The 18,228-nt window shown below is 51.9% G+C and overlaps 3 protein-coding genes across 3 annotated transcripts; 2 read left to right on the forward strand and 1 right to left on the reverse strand.

The window, feature by feature from the left end:
- Window positions 1-577: 577 nt before the first annotated feature.
- Window positions 578-4,025, forward strand: LOC120713551. Its single transcript, XM_039999487.1, has 5 exons — window positions 578-697; window positions 1,108-1,811; window positions 1,923-2,019; window positions 2,423-3,317; window positions 3,961-4,025. The coding sequence occupies exons 1-5, from the start codon at window positions 578-580 to the stop codon at window positions 4,023-4,025; spliced, it is 1,881 nt and encodes a 626-aa protein (XP_039855421.1).
- A 478-nt stretch (window positions 4,026-4,503) lies between these two features.
- Window positions 4,504-5,372, forward strand: LOC120713552. Its single transcript, XM_039999488.1, has 3 exons — window positions 4,504-4,780; window positions 4,940-5,151; window positions 5,235-5,372. The coding sequence occupies exons 1-3, from the start codon at window positions 4,504-4,506 to the stop codon at window positions 5,370-5,372; spliced, it is 627 nt and encodes a 208-aa protein (XP_039855422.1).
- Window positions 5,373-13,409: 8,037 nt separating this feature from the next.
- Window positions 13,410-17,000, reverse strand: LOC120713553. Its single transcript, XM_039999489.1, has 2 exons — window positions 16,466-17,000; window positions 13,410-15,670 (listed from the first exon to the last, which is right to left on the reverse strand). The coding sequence occupies exons 1-2, from the start codon at window positions 16,998-17,000 to the stop codon at window positions 13,410-13,412; spliced, it is 2,796 nt and encodes a 931-aa protein (XP_039855423.1).
- Between the last annotated feature and the right edge of the window lie 1,228 nt (window positions 17,001-18,228).

Raw genomic sequence — 18,228 nt, forward strand, 5'->3', positions numbered from 1 at the left:
CATGATGGAAAAGTGACGTGCCGTCGTATCCATTTAATGCTGCAGACGGGCTCTGCGCGGGTGCGGCACAGGCGGCTTCACTGTGTACCTTGGTAATACGCGGTGCACAGTGAGGCCTGACAAAGGCTGTCCTGCGTACCGCGGCGATAGAGCACGCCTCAACCATCCGCATTAAATGCGGTGGGTGGGTGAGTCTCCTAGCGGAGGACTCGTGCACGAGCCCGCGCCCGTGCCTCCGGGACACGTGGCGGCTCCAGACCCCCACACGGTAAGGGGGGTCCGGATGGGCGCAGGAGGTCCCGGACCCCTAAGGGGGGGTCCGAGGCCTCGGCTGTCAGCTCGGAGCTTCCCTTCCTTAGAGACACGTGGCGTCTCCGGACCCATCCACAGGCGGGAAATGGGTCCGGGGCCGTTGGCCTAGTGAGGAAAGAGCCTGACCGGTGGGGCCTGGCTACTCCGTCCTTTACGCGTAGTTACAGATAACTACGCGGGTCCTGCTTTGCTGTAGTAAGAGTGGGTATCCCTGCTACAGGGTACCGACATACAGGCTCTCCTGATGAAGAGCTAGATGAGACCGATGAAGAGTATGCAGCTTGGTTGCAGCAGGAAGAGCAAGGAAGAAAGAATGTCCTTGGGCGAGGGTGTGGAGGAGGAAGAGGTGGTGATGCGTTTGGTCGAGGAAGAGGCCGTGGGCAAGGTAATGGTGCTGCAGATGAAACGATATATCCAAATACTTTCAGATTACATCGCAATGACAATTTTCAACGCCATCGCAATGTCAACAATAATCAGCCCAATGAAGAGAAGTTTGAAAAGTTGAAATTCAGCATGCCTAAATTTGAAGGTACATCTGACCCTGATGCATATCTCACATGGGAGTTAAAGGTTGAGAAGATATTCCGTGTGCATAATTATTCAAAGGAAAAGAAGGTGCATATGGCTGCACTTGACTTTGATGGATATGCTCTGATTTGGTGGGAACAAATTCAGAATCAAAGAGAGGAGAATGGTGAATTTCCTGTGGCAACTTAAGCTGAAATGAAAAGGGAAATGAGAGCACGTTTTGTTCCGAAACATTATAAACGTGACCTCTTTGACAAGCTGCAGAATTTGAAGCCAGGAACTAAATCTGTGGAAGAATACTACAAGGAAATGGAGCAAGCCATGATTAGAGCTCGTGTGCATGAGGATGAAGTGGAATTTCAGACCTACAACAATGTAGTGGAGCTAGTGCACATTGCACAAAAGGCTGAGCGGCAATTGCATGATGATTCTAAACCAACCAAGCATTCGGCTTTCAGCTCAAGAGCATCATCAAGTGCTCCAAAAACAGCAAAGTTCTATTTGGGACGAGGTATGTTTGCATCCGGTTCCAGCTCCAAAGCTAATGATCGTTCCAGTGCTGCTGAAAAATCTGATACTTCAACACATGTGGAGAAATCTGCAAGGCCAACATCATCCAAGACTAATGCTTCAGCAAGTTCCACCTCTAGAAGTAGTGTAATTCAGTGTTTCAAGTGCTTGGGAAGGGGCCATATCATCAAGGATTGTCCTAACAATCGAGTCATGATTATTACTGAGGATGGAGGATATGATTCAGCTAGTGAAGGAGAGTGGGAACTTTTTGCTGAAAATGATGAGATTGATGCCACACAAGAAGTTGAAGATGCTGACTACAAGACTTATCCTTTTGAGGCAGGTCACACCATTGTAGTGACCAAGGCATTGAGTGTTCAGCTCAAAGATGAGAAGCAAGCACAGAGATTCAACTTGTTTCACACCCAAGCAAAGGCAAATGGCAAATTGATCAAGTTGATTATTGATGGTGGTAGCTGCCACAACCTAGCTAGCAAAGAAATGTGTGAGAAATTGGGACTGACCTTGATAAAACAGCCTCACCCATATCATGTGTAATGGCTTAGTGATTGTGGAGAAGTCAAGGTGCAGCATATGGTGAGAGTAACATTCAGCATACATGATTACACCGACACTGTTGATTGTGATGTTGTGCCCATGACGGTTTGCCCTCTTGGGAAGGCCGTGGCAATTTGATAGGCGTGTTGTACATGATGGGTATGAAAACACACATGCCTTCAAGTGGCAAGGGAAAGGGGTCAAATTACTGCCAATGACACCAGCTCAAATCATGGCAGTTGACATGCAAAAGAAATTGAGTGAGAGCGAGAGGGAAAAGAAAAACACTAGTGTTGTCCAAAAATTGGTGAGTGAGCGCCACAAGCCAAACATGAGTGGAAAGAGAGAGCATGAGAGGAAAAGGGTTGTCATGATAGCCACCAAATCTGAAATGAGAGAAATGAGAGAGAACCCAAACATGACACACTTTGTGCTGCTGTACAAAGATGCAATTCTTACCACTAACGACATGACTTCTCTTCCTAGTGTTGTTTCCAATGTGTTGCAGGATTTTATTGATGTTTTTCCGGAGGAAGTACCAGCTGGCCTACCTCCACTTCGTGGGATTGAGCATCAAATAGATCTTATTCCAGGAGCTTCACTTCCAAACCGTCCACCGTACCGCACCAATCTGGAAGAAACAAAAGAAATTCAGCGACAAGTACAAGAACTACTCGACAAAGGGTATGTGCGTGAAAGCCTCAGTCCTTGTGTTGTCCCTGTTATTCTTGTTCCAAAGAAAGATGGTACTTGGAGAATGTGTGTTGATTGTAGAGCTATTAACAACATCACTATCCGATATCATCATCCCATCCCTAGGCTTGATGACATGCTTGATGAACTTAGTGGTGCTGTTATTTTCTCTAAAATTGATCTACGGAGCGGATACCATCAGATTAGAATGAAGGAAGGAGATGAATGGAAAACAGCCTTTAAAACAAAATTTGATTTGTATGAGTGGTTAGTAATGCCTTTTGGTTTAACTAATGCACCCAGCACATTCATGCGCTTGATGAACCATGTTTTGAGAATTTTCATAGGAAAATTTGTGGTGGTTTATTTTGATGACATTTTGATATACAGCCGCACCATGGAAGAACATGAGGAACATATAAAAATGGTTTTGGAGGTGCTTAGAACTGAGAAATTGTATGCTAACCGAGAAAAGTGCACCTTTTGCACTGACAAGGTTGTGTTCTTGGGCTTTGTTGTTTCAGGGCAGGGAGTTGAGGTGGATGAATCCAAGGTTGAAGCTATCAAGAATTGGCCTACTCCTGTCAATGTGAGCCAAGTGAGAAGCTTTCATGGTCTTGCCGGCTTCTACCGACGCTTTGTGAAGAATTTCAGCACCATTGCAGCCCCATTGAATGAGCTAACCAAGAAGGGTGTTGAATTTGTGTGGGGTAAGTCACAAGAAGCTGCTTTTCAAGAGCTAAAGACTTGTTTAACTTCAGCCCCATTGCTTGCTTTGCTAGATTTTAATAAATCTTTTGAGATTGAATGTGATGCTAGTGGGATAGTCATAGGAGGTGTTTTGATGCAAGAAGGAAACCCCATAGCATACTTTAGTGAGAAACTTGGTGGTGCTCAACTGAATTATCCTGTTTATGACAAAGAAATATATGCTCTAGTTCGTATGCTTGAAACTTGGCAACATTATCTTTGGCCTAAAGAATTCATCATTCATTCTGATCATGAAGCTTTGAAATATCTGAAAGGCCAAGCAAAAGTGAACCATAGGCATGCCAAGTGGGTGGAGTTCATTGAGTCTTTTCCTTATATTGTCAAGTACAAGAAAAGGAAAGAAAATATTGTTGCTGATGCTTTGTCAAGAAAGAGTGTTTTGCTAAATCAATTGGAAGTCAAGGTCCCAGGACTAGAGAACATAAAGGAATTATATATGCTGCTGACCTTGTTTTTGCAGAACCATATTTGAAATGTCAAGAAGGAAAAGGACGGGACAAGTACCATTTGCATGATGGGTTCTTGTTCCGAGCTAACAAATTGTGTATTCCAGATTCATCCATTTGTTTGCTCTTATTGCAGGAATCACATATGGGTGGATTGATGGGCCACTTTGGGAGAGACAAGACTTACTTGCTACTGAGTGATCACTTCTATTGGCCTAAGATGAGGCGTGATGTGGAGTGGTTCGTGCAGCGATGTACCACCTGCCACAAAGTTAAATCAAAACTGAACCCTCACGGTTTGTACACTCCACTCCCTACCCCAAGTGCACCATGGGAAGATATAAGTATGGATTTTGTTTTGGGGTTACCAAGAGCTAAGAAGGGCAAGGATTCAGTTTTTGTTGTTGTGGAAAAGTTCTCTAAAATGGCACATTTTATTCCTTGCCACAAGAGTGACGATGCGTCGCATGTAGCTGACTTGTTTTTCAGGGAAGTTGTGAGACTCCATGGCGTACCAAGGACCATTGTTTCAGATCGTGATGTGAAGTTCATGAGTTATTTTTGGAAGACTTTGTGAGCCAAGCTTGGGACAAAGTTGTTATTTTCAACAACTTGTCACCCATAAACTGATGGACAGACGGAGGTGGTGCACCGCACACTTTCCATGCTGCTGCGGGCAATGATCAAGAAGAATCTGAAGGTGTGGGAAGATTGCTTGCCACATGTTGAGTTTGCATACAATCGAGCCATCCACTCTACCACACAAATGTGCCCATTTGAGGTGGTGTACGGTTTGAAACTGATCACACCACTTGATTTGCTGCCACTTCCACTCCAAGAGTGCACAAATATGGAGGCTTCTAAGAGAGTTGAGTATGTGAAGAGCATCCACATGAAGACCAAACAAGATATTGAGAAGAAATCCAAGCACTATGCTGCCAAGGCAAACAAGAACCGTAAAAGGGTGACCTTTTAACCTGCAGACCTTGTTTGGGTGCATCTTCAGAAGGATAGATTTCCAGAAAAATGAAAATCAAAGCTGCTGCCCCGTGGAGATGGTCCATTCAAAGTCCTTGCAAAGATAAATGACAATGCCTACAAGATTGAGCTTCCAGGAGATGATTATGCAGTGAGCAACACATTCAACGTTGCTGATTTATCTCCATTCTTTGGAGAAGAATCAGAGTCGAGGTCGACTCTTTTTGACGAAGGGGAGGATGATGAGGACATCCCAAGTGATGAACAAGATAACCCACATGATGGACAAGATGACGATGTCTACAAGGGATCGTTGACTCGAGCAAGAGCACAACTACTACAAGATGAGGTGAATCTAATACTTAATGAATGTGAACATGCCTCTACTAAGAATTATTTACTGCTTAATGGAAGTGCATTTCTTGTCCTTAGGTTCCAAGAGGAGGCCATGGGAAATCTGTCCCTGTGATGGCACCAGATTTTGCAACAGAAGTTCAAGGCAAGAACTGTACCAATTCCAAAGGTTTCACCATGAGTATCCTATACCGTTGGAAGCATCTTGAAGTCTAATTTCATATGCAATGTAACGTCCCAAAATTCACCAAGTTAAATCACGCATTGCATCGTTGAGCTCAAATCTTTTCTAAACCCCTTCCCGTCCGAACTCCTAATCTCCCGAAACTCCCTGGCGATCCGCCGTCCCGACACCCGCATCAGTCACCATCTAATCTTTTTCCTGTACTCCTCATTTCTCGTGTGCGTCGCTTCGCGTCGACGCCACGATCGGCTCGCGAGGCCCCTTTTCTTTTTCTCTTTTTCCTCTCTCTCCTTTTTCTTTTCTTCTTCTTTCTCCCTTTTTCTTTTTCCTCTTTCTCCCTCCTCCTCCTTTCTTCTCTCCCTGCTCCCGTCCACACACGCGCGTACCCCTGCTCCCTGCTCACGCACAGGCCCCTGTTCACCCACGCGCAGCACGCGGGCACACGACCCCGATGCTCACCGTGCCACGCATCGCTGCTCGACCCATCCTGTCGCTCTGTGCTCGCCGCGCCGCCCGTCGACAGCACAGCACCGCCGCCTCACCGCCCGAGCCCGCACTGCTCGAGCAGAGCTCCACGCCGAGCGGCCCGGCCCCTCCACGTGCACTGGTGCGCCTGCCCGAGCGATCTCGTCACCCTGTGCCGCCTCGCCGCTCGCGACGCCGCTGCACGCGGCTCCGCGACGCTCGCAAGCGGCCGAGCGCCATTAAAGCCGCCCGCCAAGCTCGCCGGCCGGCCACCACCGCGGCCCCGCCCTCTCCACCGCCTTCCAGCGCCTATAAATAGGCCCTCGTGCAGCTCCTCGCCACCATCGAGCTCGGAGCTGTCCAGCCACGCCGCTCATCCTCTTCCTCGCTCCAGTTCCGCCTTCCTCTGTTCTTGGCCAAAGAACAGATCTCCCCGTCGATCTCCTCGCTCAGGCCATCTCGGTCCGATTCCCCTCGAGGTGAGCATCCTCGTACCCTCCTCTACCTCCCCCAACCAGCACCCCTTCCTCTGCCCGCCACCAGCGAGCTCCCCACGAGCTCCGAGTTGTCGAGGCTATGGCTGCCGCGGCCGCCGAAGCCAACCTCCACCTCCCGTGCCTATAGCCACCAAAGTAGAATCCCTTCACCCTCCTCTCTCTCCCCGTGTCCTCGGATCCAAGAATGGTGGCCGGAGCTGCCGCCGGCTCGAGTTTGAGCTGTCAGCCATGGCGGACGGAGCGGACGAGCAGGAAGCTGCTCTGTCCGTCTACTCTCTCGTCTCTGCCAATTTGGTGAACACATATAGGAACATAGAACCCAACAACCCAAAGTCCCACACGTCACTCTGTTGGGCCGTGCAGCCCAAAGGCAGCATTCATGCCACGCACAAACAGGCCACGCAGCACCTGTTAAAGCACGTCACACATAATCAATATTTTTTTATTTTCGGAATTAATTAACATCCAAACTCTATACAGCCGTATCCCAATCAATTCAACTCAGGTTCATCTGATTCTTCTTTCTAAATCCTTATAAAATCATACACTATCCGTTCATTCTATTTTGAACTCCCATTTAGCTCCTAAAATCCCTCTTTAACTTATTATTTCATGCGCCAAAAATCCTCCAATTATTTCGAAACTCTGCCACGCCATTTCTAATATGATTTTGGTCATGCCATTAGAAAACCGCCCGAAAATATCACTTTTATCTACATATCTTAATTATTTCCGGTTCGAGCTCAACGATTAAACTTTTATTTCTGTTTCTTGATTGTGTGCACATTTGTATGCGTCGTAGATCACGGTGTGAACGAGAGAGAACCCGTCGACGAGCAGTACTGCGAGCTAACGAACGAGGACTAGTTCCGCGACCCCGAACCCGAAGGACAGTGCCTCGATCAGGACTTTCCGGAAGGCTTTGAAGACGGCAAGTTCAATCTCATCCTTTGATGCATGTTTTGTCCTAGTTGTTTTTATAAACACAACCTATTGGCCTGTTTTACAAACTTGCATATGTTTTGCTTGCTGAAAATACGGTGGGATAGCCACCCCTTGATTTGTTATAACTATTCCTTGACCACCTAGATTAATGTCTGAATGTGTTTTGTTTGGACGTTAATCGCTGCTAGAACGCTTAGGATCTTATACACAATACAACTTGTTTTATAAAGAAAATGTGTGTGTGTGGGAAGGGATAAAAGTGGAATTTTCGAAGGATAAGTTTAGACGGGATGGATGGCATTTCTGTGTGATTTGCTGATTGGTGTGCTCGTGCCTGTGTGGCAGGGCAAGGAAGGGAGATATCCATCTTGTCACAATTAAGGACCGAGTTGGTGTGTCATCTCACCTAACTCCACTATCGTGCAAACCACTCGACCGTTGAATGGGCAACGGCTTAGCATAAACCCCACTAGTTAGTCTGATAGCCATCAGGAGAGCTGAGAGCAACGGGTGATCAAGGAGAAGGGATTAGCTCTGTGTGACTTATGCCCCGGTTACAACCTCTGTGATAGGTAAATGACCCCTTGGTGCATCCTGTGGTGGCTAGTCAGGTCTAGCTAAGGTGGGTAATGGCTTTGTTGGGATCTGCACCGACACTAAGGTGATCGAGTTGCGGTACCCCGCTTGTGGGTAAAGTTGCACACCTCTGCAGAGTTGAAAATCTATTCGAATAGCCGTGCCCACGGTACTGGGCGAGTTACGGTGTGGTCACATAGCTAGTGTTTATTTTGGGATGGGTTGGCGTGAGTTGTTTTCGGAAATGGGTCCGGCAGTTGTGCCGTGTGCTACGGCGGATGAGGAGTCCGGTAGCTGCTTAAAACTTGGATCTTGTGTGGATCAACCCTTCGTGTTACTCGGTATAAGAAAACTGGTTTTGGAAATGCTTCTTTCAAATGAACCCTTGCATAAAATGTCGCTTTCCGCAAAAGTAAACCTTAACCTTATCCTTGAATTACCCTGTGCATTACATTCTGTTTATTCCTCCTCCGTGGGTGTGGTTGGACTTGCTGAGTACGTTTGTACTCACCCCATTCTTAATTTTTACAGAAGAAGACCCAGACTTCGTTCTCGAAGACGTCGAGTAGGGTACCGTCCTGCACCCAGCCTTGCCTGTGGATTTGGGTCACCCGCAGGAGATACCGCATGGCGCAAGACTCTGATGACCCTCTTTTTATAATTAATATCGTTGTGTGGGTGTGGGTTGTAATCCTCGCGATAGTGGCGCTTCTCTGTCCATTACCGCGTAGAGTTGTACGGTGATGAACCATCTGATGTAATAAATGTGTCATCAGCCTCCTGGGACTTATGTTTGTATCACACTTAAGTCTTCTCTTATGAGGGGACGCTTCAGGTGGTATCAGAGCCGTAGGTTGGCCGTAGGACGTGACCCTAGGAGCGAAACTCTTTTTCAGGCCCCCTCACACTAGAACTTTTCTTTCCTTAATCTTTCTTTCACACAAACACTCACCGCTGGTTCTTGCCCTGTTCCAGATGGCTGACAATGGATGGATTGGCGGAATCTGCCATGCAGAGCCCGGCCTTGCCAAGTTACTGATACTCAACCTGGAACGCATCGGAGTGGTGGACCCACCAGAGTACGTCTACCGGGAGTACGACTCCAAGGGCACTCTTCGGTGCGACATAATGGTCTTCGTGGGAAAGAGCACCCGCTACCCTGATGTGGATCCCTGGTTCATCTCCACCACTGGATTTCGTTTCCCTGACACCTACCGGAAAGCCGCCCGTAAGGCCCTCCGACGTCTGCGTGTGATCTACAAGCATCACCTTCAGCGGACTCCTATGGGATTTTTCCCGCCGACTGAAGGGAGAAGACGCACATGGATTGCCCGGATGAGAGGACTTGGAAGAGAAGAAGAAGACCTAGAAGATACGGTCTCCCACCTATCCATCTACCTCACCGGCCTGGATGAACTCTACCGCGAACAAGCGGCGCAATTGAAGCAACTAGTCCACAGAGCAGAAAAGGCAACCCAAGGGCTGGATGAACAAAGGACAAGAGCCGCACGTGCCGAGTATTCCCTAGCCGCTCTCCAAGCCCAAATGCAAGAATGTGAGGCAGAACTGGAAGAACAACAGACAAGAGCCGCACGCGCCGAGAATTCCCTAGCCGCTCTCCAAGCCCAAATGCAAGAATGTGAGGCAGAATTGGAAGAACAACGGACAAGAGCCGCACGCGCCGAAAATTCCCTAGTCGCTCTCCAAGCCCGAATGCAAGAATACGAGGCTCGCAGAGGAATAGGTGGGTGGATAGAGGAGAAGAAGAACCCGAAGAAACCCATTGGGATATAGGCACTCAGACCGAAGAAGAAGAACCCGAAGAAACCCATTGGGATAGAGGTACTCAGACCGAAGACGACGTGATGGATCAGTGTCTTCCGCTGAAGAAGCACCCTATCCGGATCGAGGAAGAGTCCGCATGATAGGAGTAGCATCCCAAGCTAGAACCTTTGCCATAATAATCGTGTATCCATGAAGTCTATATCCCACCATGTTGCAATAATAAATATCATCTACTCCCTTTGTGTACCCCAAATCATTGTGCAAGTTTATTCACCCTATCTTTGTTTTCAGATGGCTGAGGAAGGATGGACCCAGGGCAATTGCCAAGCTGCACCTAGCTTCCCCAGCCTATTGATCAACGCCCTGGAAAGCCTTGGCGTCATGGAATGCCCAAGGTACTACAGCAGAGAGTACGAGCATCATGGCACTCTCCGCTGCAGGGTGATCCTAGTCATCGCCAGAAGTGATCGCTACCCCGACATCCAGCCATGGCGAGTGACCGCTACAGGGTTTAGGCACCAAGACACCTATCCCCTGGCCGTCAGAAAGGCGCTCCGTTATATATGCCGGATTTTTGAAAGACACCTCGCCTCCACACCAATGAGGTTCTTTCCGCCGGCCATCAGAACCCCAGTTTGGGAAGCGCGCATAAGAAGTCTGGAACGGCGTCACCATGAAGAAGACCCACTGTACCAAGTGGCTACTTACCTAGCCTCTTTGGATCAGCTCTTTGACGAGCAAGCCAACATTCTGAGGGAGCAGACCCATCGAGCCGAGCAAGCAGAGCTCGCGGTGAGACTGCAACAGATACGAGCAGCCCAAGCCGAGGCGAGAGCCGCATTCAGAGTGGACTTGCTGAGTACGTTTGTACTCACCCCATTCTTAATTTTTACAGAAGAAGACCCAGACTTCGTTCCCGAAGACGTCGAGTAGGGTACCGTCCTGCACCCAGTCTTGCATGTGGATTAGGGTCACCCGTAGGAGATACTGCATGGCGCAAGACTCTGATGACCCTATTTTTATAATTAATATCGTTGTGTGGGTATGGGTTGTAATCCTCGCGATAGTGGCGATTCTCCGCCCATTACCGCGTAGAGTTGTACGGTGATGAACCATCTGATGTAATAAATGTGTCATCAGCCTCCTAGGGCTGATGTTTGTATCACACTTAAGTCTTCTCTTATGAGGGGACGCTTCATGCAACAACCCGCACATCCATTGGAGCTGTTTGCAGAGAGTTATGCCTATTTTGGTGAAGACTATTCCAGAGCCACGTAGTTCAGACCGGTCCGATCTGACTTTCAAATTCACAGTGAATTATGTATCATTCTATTAGGTTCTACCCCATGTATTATACATGGATGGAAAGCTTATTAAGTCTACTTTCATATGCAACAAATGCCACATCGATTGAAGTTGTATGGAGGGAGTTATGCTCATTTTCGTGAAGACTGTTCGGGAACAATGTAGTTCAGACTGGTCCGATCTGAGCGAGGTAGTTCGGACTGGTCCAATCTGACCAGCCCGTGAGATGTTCCAACTCATGTATTTTTGGATTGGGCCTGTTTCTAAGGCCTCTGGCCTAGTTAGGAGGGATGTTCCTTGTATAAATATCACTTGTGCACCTGGTGGAAACCCTAACCACGAATTGAACTCAGAAAAATAGAGAAGCCAAGTGCTCTTATCCTTAGGGTTGTGCCATAGCTGCCCCCTTGAGGATTGAGAGTTTTCTCTACCATTTGTTCTTGTGTTTCCTTGTGATTTGCAAGAGCATTGCCTCTACCTTGCGTGGTTCAGGTTATGCATCGACCAAATTGTGTGGTTGGGCGAAATCATTTGTCACAGGTGGCTGTTCGAGCAACTGTTGGTGCCATCGGTTCGTCAGGTTGCACGGGTCAAGTTATCCCCAGATCCTACACGGGAAGATCGGTCAAGTCCCCGCATCACGGCGGGTTGATTTTAAGAAAGCACAGGGGGTCTTTTGAAAAATGTTGCTAGCGGGTGGTGGTGGACTGCGGGTTGGTTTTAGCAAACTATGGGGGTTTCTTTGCAAAATTTTCTAAGAGAGATGGATGGACGGCGGATTTTATTTCAAGAAATTTCGAGGACTTTTTTGAAAAATGGGGAAGAAAAGCACAGTCGGAAAACGTAGCCGACGTGGCCACGCTCCCAGGCCAGAGAATCGGCCGGGCTGGGGACGTCTTTTCGTGTTTAGAGATACTGTACCAACTGGGGAGTGGCGGGGCTCTCCATCCCGTCCTTGAGTATGGCATAGAGAGAATTTTTGCTGCAGCGGGGCTCTGTAAAGCCCGCTCTATTTTACAGATGGCCTCCCATCCGCCATTCCAAGTGCAGTAGAGAGCACGCGCTACCAGCGTTGGCCCACCTTGTCTCCTGCCGCCGCTGCACCCCCAACTATTTTGCGCCTGTGCTCGGAACAGGAGAGGCCCTGCTTGCCGGAGAGGAGGGGCGCGCGCCTCCAGAGGCCGCCGTCGCTGCGCGAGCAGAGGCCAGGCGTCTGGATCTGGTCGCCGGCGAGGGAGGGGGAGGAGGAGCGCCGACATGACCCCGCCCCGCCGCGGCCGCCTCGCCACAAGGCCTTCCACCACCGCGGCCGGCCTACCCCGCCCAGCGTGGGCGGTCCGGCCTCCCCGCGGCTGGCGCACTCGAGCAGGGGCCCCTGCCGCCCGCCGAGCTCGCCCACGGGCGGTGGCGAGGAGGTTGGGCGTGGGTGGCGTGGAGCTTCATCTCCAGCCGCCCGCCCGCCGCAACGCGATGCGCCGCGCCGCGCCTCCGGTCTCCGCTCGCCACGCCGTGCTCCCGCGCGAGCCACGCCGCGCCGCGAGCAAGGGAGGGGGGAGGCCAGCGTGGGCGGCGGCCAGCCGCGCGAGCAGGGGAGAGGGGAGCAGGGGAGGCGGCGCATGGCCTCGCCGGCCCGCCGCTGCTCGGCCATCGCGCGAGCCACGTCGGGCCGCTGTAGCTCGGCCGTGAGCTGGCGCGGCGAGGTGGTCGCCATGGCCCCGCGAGGAAGGGAGGGAGGCGCCGTGGAGAGATGGGGAAGGAGGGAGGAGGCCAGGAGGGGAGGGACGCCGCGCGGCAGGGGCCTGCTCCACCGCCGGCCGGGTTCGCCAGGGGCCCGCCGTCTCGCACGGGCCGCCCCCCGTCTCGGCCGCCGCCTGCCCGGGCCACTCGTCGCGTCGTGGCCACGCTGGCGCGCCAAGGCCGCCATGGCGCCATGGGAGAGGGATGGAGAAGGAGGGGGCAGGGCCATGGCGAGCGCCGCGAGCTCCCTGCTGCAGGGGCCCCTGCCCCCCGGCGCCGCTCGTAAGGGAGGGCCCGCTCGGCCAGCCGCGCCGCCCGCCTGCTCGCCAGGGGAGGGGCGCCCCGCGGCGAGAGCCCCGACCGGGGGGCAGGGCGGGCGCCGCCGGGGGGGCTGGGGCCCCTGCTCTGCCGCGAGGTCGCCAGGGGCGCCGAGGTCCAAATGCGGGGAGAGAGAGAATGGGAGGAGAGAGAGAATGGAAAAGGTAAAATGAAAGAGATAAAAAAATCTGATGTGTGGGTTCCATGGCTGGTAGTTGGTATAGAGAGTAGATATAGAGTGAATAAACACGGAGAAACTGAACATAGAGAAGAGAATCTCAATGATCAAACAAGAATATTATATTTTTTTTGAGGGTCAACGGGGGGGAGAGCATCCCCACCTAATTCATATTCATTTCAGGGGCTGTTTGGCAGCCAAAGCCATTACAAAAGCTGGAATTTCAGCAATTTTTGAGGGAAAGGCCAAATTTACAAGAGGGTTTACATAATGGGAAACCGTGAGCACCAGGAATCAACAATGACACGATCGACAGCTGGCCAGCGTTGGCTCCATAGCCGTGCGTCTTCCTTGCAGGCCTGCCACAGCCGAGCGTGCGAGGCAGGCAAACTGTTGAACACCACATCGTTCCTATGCTTCCAGATGTGCCAGCAGAGGAGGTGGAGCAGGGTGTGGTAGTGTTTCGCCGGTATCCCGCCCGGCCGCTGGATAGACCATAGAGTGGAGACCTCAGCCTCGTCGATCTGGAAGCCGACGTCTTGCCATACTTTTGCTGCAAAAGGACAGGAGAAGAGGAGGTGATTGCAGTCTTCATCCGCGGCTTGGCAGAGAGCACAAGTGGCTGAATCAATCACATTTTTCACCACCAAGTTGGCCCTGCACTGAATTCGTTCTTGCACCAAGAGCCAGGTGAAGAATTGAACTCGCGGCGGTGTCTTGTTTTCCCAGACAAAAGTGGAGAAGGGGCTGGTAGGGGCACCCAGAGTTGTCATGACAAGGCGATACACAGGACCAGCCCGGAGGACGTTGTCTGCTGCAGCAAGCGGTGAGGTTCGGCGATCGTCGGCCTGTTGCAAGGTCACCATGTCGAGGAGCTGACTGACTTTGTCAAGTTCGGCACGGGCTCTCCAGGTGAGGCGTGGAACCAGAAACTGATCCAAGCCCTCAGCAACGACCTCAGCCACAGACACCTCCGGATCAGTGGCATGGCTATAGAGCAGCGGAAAGGTGTCAACCAGGCGGCCAACTGACAGCCACCTATCAAGCCAAAAGGACGTGGAATCTCCATTGTTGACTTCACAGACAGTCACCGACCTATACAAAGGAAGCAGTTTCTCCAGGTCTTGCCAATGGGGGCCGGAGATATCTCCATGCATTGTGATCATGTCAATTCTCCCACGGATCCAGCGTGCCCAGGAGGAGTCATCGGAGGTGTGCAGGCAGTGGAGCAACTTGAGAAGCATGCTTTTGTTCTGAATGGCAATATTCTTGAGGCCGAGACCGCCCTGCTCCTTGAGTTGGCAGGCACGTTCCCAGGCGACCAGGCATTGCGCGCCATGAACTTGCCCCTCACCGGCCCACAAGAATGCTCGTCTGCGTTTGTCAAAAGCGTCGAGTGCTCCCTGGGGCAGAAGCATCACGGACATCAGGTATATCAGCTGGCTGTCAAGCACTGAGTTGACGAGGACGGCGCGCCCCATGGGGTTCAAGAGGGAAGCTTGCCACCCGGCTAGGTATCTGTCGACCTTGCTGATGGCGGGCGCGAAGGCTGCAAGGCGGAGTTTGTCACTGGATAGAGGGAGCCCCAAATATGTCTGGGGGAAGCCCCCCAACTGGCATCCCATGATGTTGGCGAGTTCAGCAGCATCCGTCTCACTGACATGCATAGGCACAATCGTACTTTTGTGATAGTTGATGCCCAGTCCTGTTGCCAGGGAGAACATGTCCAGCAGGTGTTTCAGATTCTCAAGGTCCAGTCGGTTTGCTGGGAGGAGCAGCAGGGTATCATCGGCGTACTGGAGAATGGGGCAGGCAAGGTTTGTGTCAATCGGGTGCCTTACACCGCCGAAATGCTTGATCAGCTGTTGGAGAACATCGGCAATTATGAGGAACAGGTATGGCGACAGTGGGTCGCCTTGCCGTAGCCCCCGCTTACAGCTGAACCAGGGGCCAGGAACACCATTCACCAACACTGCGGATTTGGAGGTGGTGAGGAGATCCATTATCCATGAGCACCAAAGTTCTGAGAATCCTCTTGCTTGCAGGATACAAACAAGGCTGTCCCAATCCACTGAATCGAAAGCTTTGGCAAAATCTAATTTGAGGACAAGGGTTGGGATCTTACGTTGGTGGCAGCATTGAACCAACTCCATTGCGTAGATGAAGTTTTCAGCAATTGAACGGCCACGGAGGAATCCGGTCTGGTCAATGTCGATCAGCTTTGGCAGCTCTTGTTGCAGTCGTGAGGTTAGCATCTTTGCCACAATTTTCAGAGAGCAGTTTTGCAGGCAAATGGGGCGGTAGTCACCTGGGCGCAGAGCTGTAGCGTGCTTGGGCAGCATCACAATGTATGAGCGGTTGATTCGTTCCAGATCAGCATCTCGGGCCTGGAACGACGTTGCGAAGCGCTGAACTCTGGGCGCCACCGTGCTCCACGCTGCAGTGTAGAAACTGGGGCCAAAGCCGTCCGGGCCGGGTGAGCTCGTGCGGTTCATGGATTTGACTGCAGTTTGAGCTTCCAGATCTGTAAAAGGTGCAACCAGGGGATCGTTGTTCACTTTCGGCATACCGGCGTATAGGGCTTGTACATCAAAATCCCAAACAGTTTGATGACGCGCTCCGAGGAGGTTGCTGAGATGGGAGGTGAGCGCCGCAGTTTTTGCTGCATGACTAGTGACGATCACTCCGTCAACCTCAATGGCTCTGATTTGATTACGGCGCAACCGCTGAGTAGCGTGGGCATGGAAGAAGTTGGTATTGGAATCACCTTCTCTGATCGCCCTGACTTTGCCTCTTTGTTTCTAATACGCAGCACGCTCTCTGATGGAGAGGGAGAGCCTGTTCTGACATTCTTTCCGCAGCAACTGCTCTCCTGCAGAAAGAGTTCTTGTTTCTTCGAACACATCGAGCATATAAATGACAAATTTGCAATTGGAGTGGAGGGTGGGAGTCGCACGCTTACCCCGTGCCCAAACCTTCGACGCGCAGCGAACGGCCTTCAGAGCACCGACCAGACCTCCAGCCGCATCGTGATTGAACTGGCCGTCCCAAGCCGGCAACACAGAAGGGAGGAAGTCGGTATGTTTTAACCAGGCGTTTTCGAAGCGAAAGAGGTTGGGTTTTGGGATGGCAGTGGAGATTTTGAGGATAATAGGCGTGTGATCAGACGTTGATTTTGGCAGGGAGGTGAGAGAGGAGTTTGGGAAGGCGAGGCTCATGGAGCTGTTAAAGAACACCCGGTCAAGGCGAGCGAGGGTGGGGGATGAGCGGTGGTTGGACCAGGTGAACAAGCGATCTAGGAGCGGTAGGTCGATCAGACCTAGACGATGGATGGAGTCGTTGAACATCTCAGCTAAACGCAGGTTCACCGTGCCGTTACTGTTATCATCCTCGCCCCTTGTTAGATTGAAATCCCCGGCAAGCACCCAATTCCCCGTGATCAGAGCGGCCAGCTCGTCAAGCCCAGCAAGGAACTCTTCCGAGCCCCGATGATCAGCTGGAGCATAGACATTTGTGACCGCAAACGAGTAGTCAGAGGCAGTGGAGGTGAAGAAGAGGGTCAGCGTATGTTTTCGGTGGAGGGAGGAGGAGAGGGAAAGCGAGCGTGCGTTCCATGCCGTCACGAGGCCGCCCCGCAAACCGTCGGCGTCGACGACCTGGAAGTCAGAGAGAGGAGTAGGGAGGAACTCGCGGGCTTTCGAAGGCGAAACCTCGTGCAGTTTTGATTCCTGGATACAGATGATGTCAGCCCGGCTGGAAACAAGAGTGTCGCGAACCGTTTTGCACTTGTCAGAGTCCCCCAAGCCCCGGACATTCCAGGAAAGCACAGCGTAGCTAACAGAGTTTGCATTCATGGGAACAAACACAACACCCTAATACAAATCATGGCCGCGGCCATGGGCTCGCAAGGAGCAGGGAGCGTGTACAGGATAAACCCGGGGACACCAACATAAGCTAAATGAACGAAGGCGATGGAACAAGCACCGCTGCAGACCGACAACCACAACCAGCGACAACAAGCAAGAGCGAGAACCACACCTAGGACACCCCGACAACAGCTACTGACGATAAGAACGCTAGATAACCTGAAACTGGGGGAGGCAGGAACACCATTGCTGAAAGGGGGTAGCAAGATGTCCCACGCACCGGCAACCTCAAGTTCAAACATCCTTGTTGTTCAGCACCTGATCCAGCACGGGAGTGGCCTCAGCGCCGATCGCCAGCACTTTGTCCAGAGCACGGCAAGTGGCGTCACCCAGCCCCACAGCACTAGCCAACTTCAGCAGGTCCTCTGTGTCAATGTTGGTCTTGGTTTTGGTCAGCAGCTTCTTCTTTGCCACATGCTGCTGAACAGGTTTGGAGCAGAGCGCCAGGCTGTTCTGGAGTGCCTTCAGTTGCGTTGCCTTGTCCGTGGCTGAGATGAACTTTCCATCCTCTTTTGCCGCGAGACGGGAGCTGTTCCTTGTGGCCACTGCAGTGCGTGTTTGCTTGGGCTTGCGACGAGGCGGCGGTGCAGCAGCCGTGGAAGCAGGTGGCGGAGTGGGCAGAGGAGAGTCGGTAGGTGCACTCTCCTGCTGCTCTTCCGAGCGCCAGGTGAGCAGCAGCATGGGCACGGCGCGGCACGCGCGCTGGCTGGGAGCAGCGTTGGCGGGAAGGTGTATGAGGATGGGGAGTGCAGGCATGCGCGGCAGCGGGTAGGCGTTGATATACCCATGGCAGAGTATGGTGGCGCCCAGGAAAGCAGCAGGGAACAGAGGCGGTTGCTGTGGAGCGGCGGGAGGCGCAGGTGGCGGCAGCGGGCCAAAAGGAACTGGTTGCAGCAGGCCCGGATCAGCAGCTTCATCATACTGCACCGCCCTGGGCCAGATGCGCAGGGGGTCCATCCTGAGGTTGATGCCCCTCCCACCGGGGGTGCGAACTCCGGCGTAGTGTGGAACGTGGGGGGTGCAGACGGCGATCACAAGGCTGAGCTGCGACTTGTCCTGCCCTGACATGCAGGTAGGATCAATCTCCTGAGCGGCGCTGGACGATGCGAGCATGTTCAGGGGGTCGAAGGCTGAGGTGAAAGGCAGGAAGTTGAGC

The sequence above is a fragment of the Panicum virgatum genome, chromosome 6K, assembly GCF_016808335.1.
Source record: "Panicum virgatum strain AP13 chromosome 6K, P.virgatum_v5, whole genome shotgun sequence".
NCBI lineage: Eukaryota > Viridiplantae > Streptophyta > Magnoliopsida > Poales > Poaceae > Panicum > Panicum virgatum.

What these genes read in the sequence shown, in the direction of transcription:
- LOC120713552 (XM_039999488.1), top strand. Translation starts at nt 4,504, where the DNA reads ATGATCAAGAAGAATCTGAAGGTGTGGGAAGATTGCTTGCCACATGTT. An exon ending in TGCCAAGGCAAACAAGAACC is followed by an intron (nt 4,781 to 4,939) that starts GTAAAAGGGTGA and finishes TTGAGCTTCCAG; the next exon opens with GAGATGATTATGCAGTGAGC. An exon ending in CACAACTACTACAAGATGAG is followed by an intron (nt 5,152 to 5,234) that starts GTGAATCTAATA and finishes TCTTGTCCTTAG; the next exon opens with GTTCCAAGAGGAGGCCATGG.
- LOC120713551 (XM_039999487.1), top strand. Translation starts at nt 578, where the DNA reads ATGAAGAGTATGCAGCTTGGTTGCAGCAGGAAGAGCAAGGAAGAAAGA. An exon ending in AGGAAGAGGCCGTGGGCAAG is followed by an intron (nt 698 to 1,107) that starts GTAATGGTGCTG and finishes GACAAGCTGCAG; the next exon opens with AATTTGAAGCCAGGAACTAA. An exon ending in GCAAATGGCAAATTGATCAA is followed by an intron (nt 1,812 to 1,922) that starts GTTGATTATTGA and finishes GTAATGGCTTAG; the next exon opens with TGATTGTGGAGAAGTCAAGG.
- LOC120713553 (XM_039999489.1), bottom strand. Translation starts at nt 17,000, where the DNA reads ATGAATGCAAACTCTGTTAGCTACGCTGTGCTTTCCTGGAATGTCCGG. An exon ending in CGACTCCATCCATCGTCTAG is followed by an intron (nt 15,671 to 16,465) that starts GTCTGATCGACC and finishes CACCTTTTACAG; the next exon opens with ATCTGGAAGCTCAAACTGCA.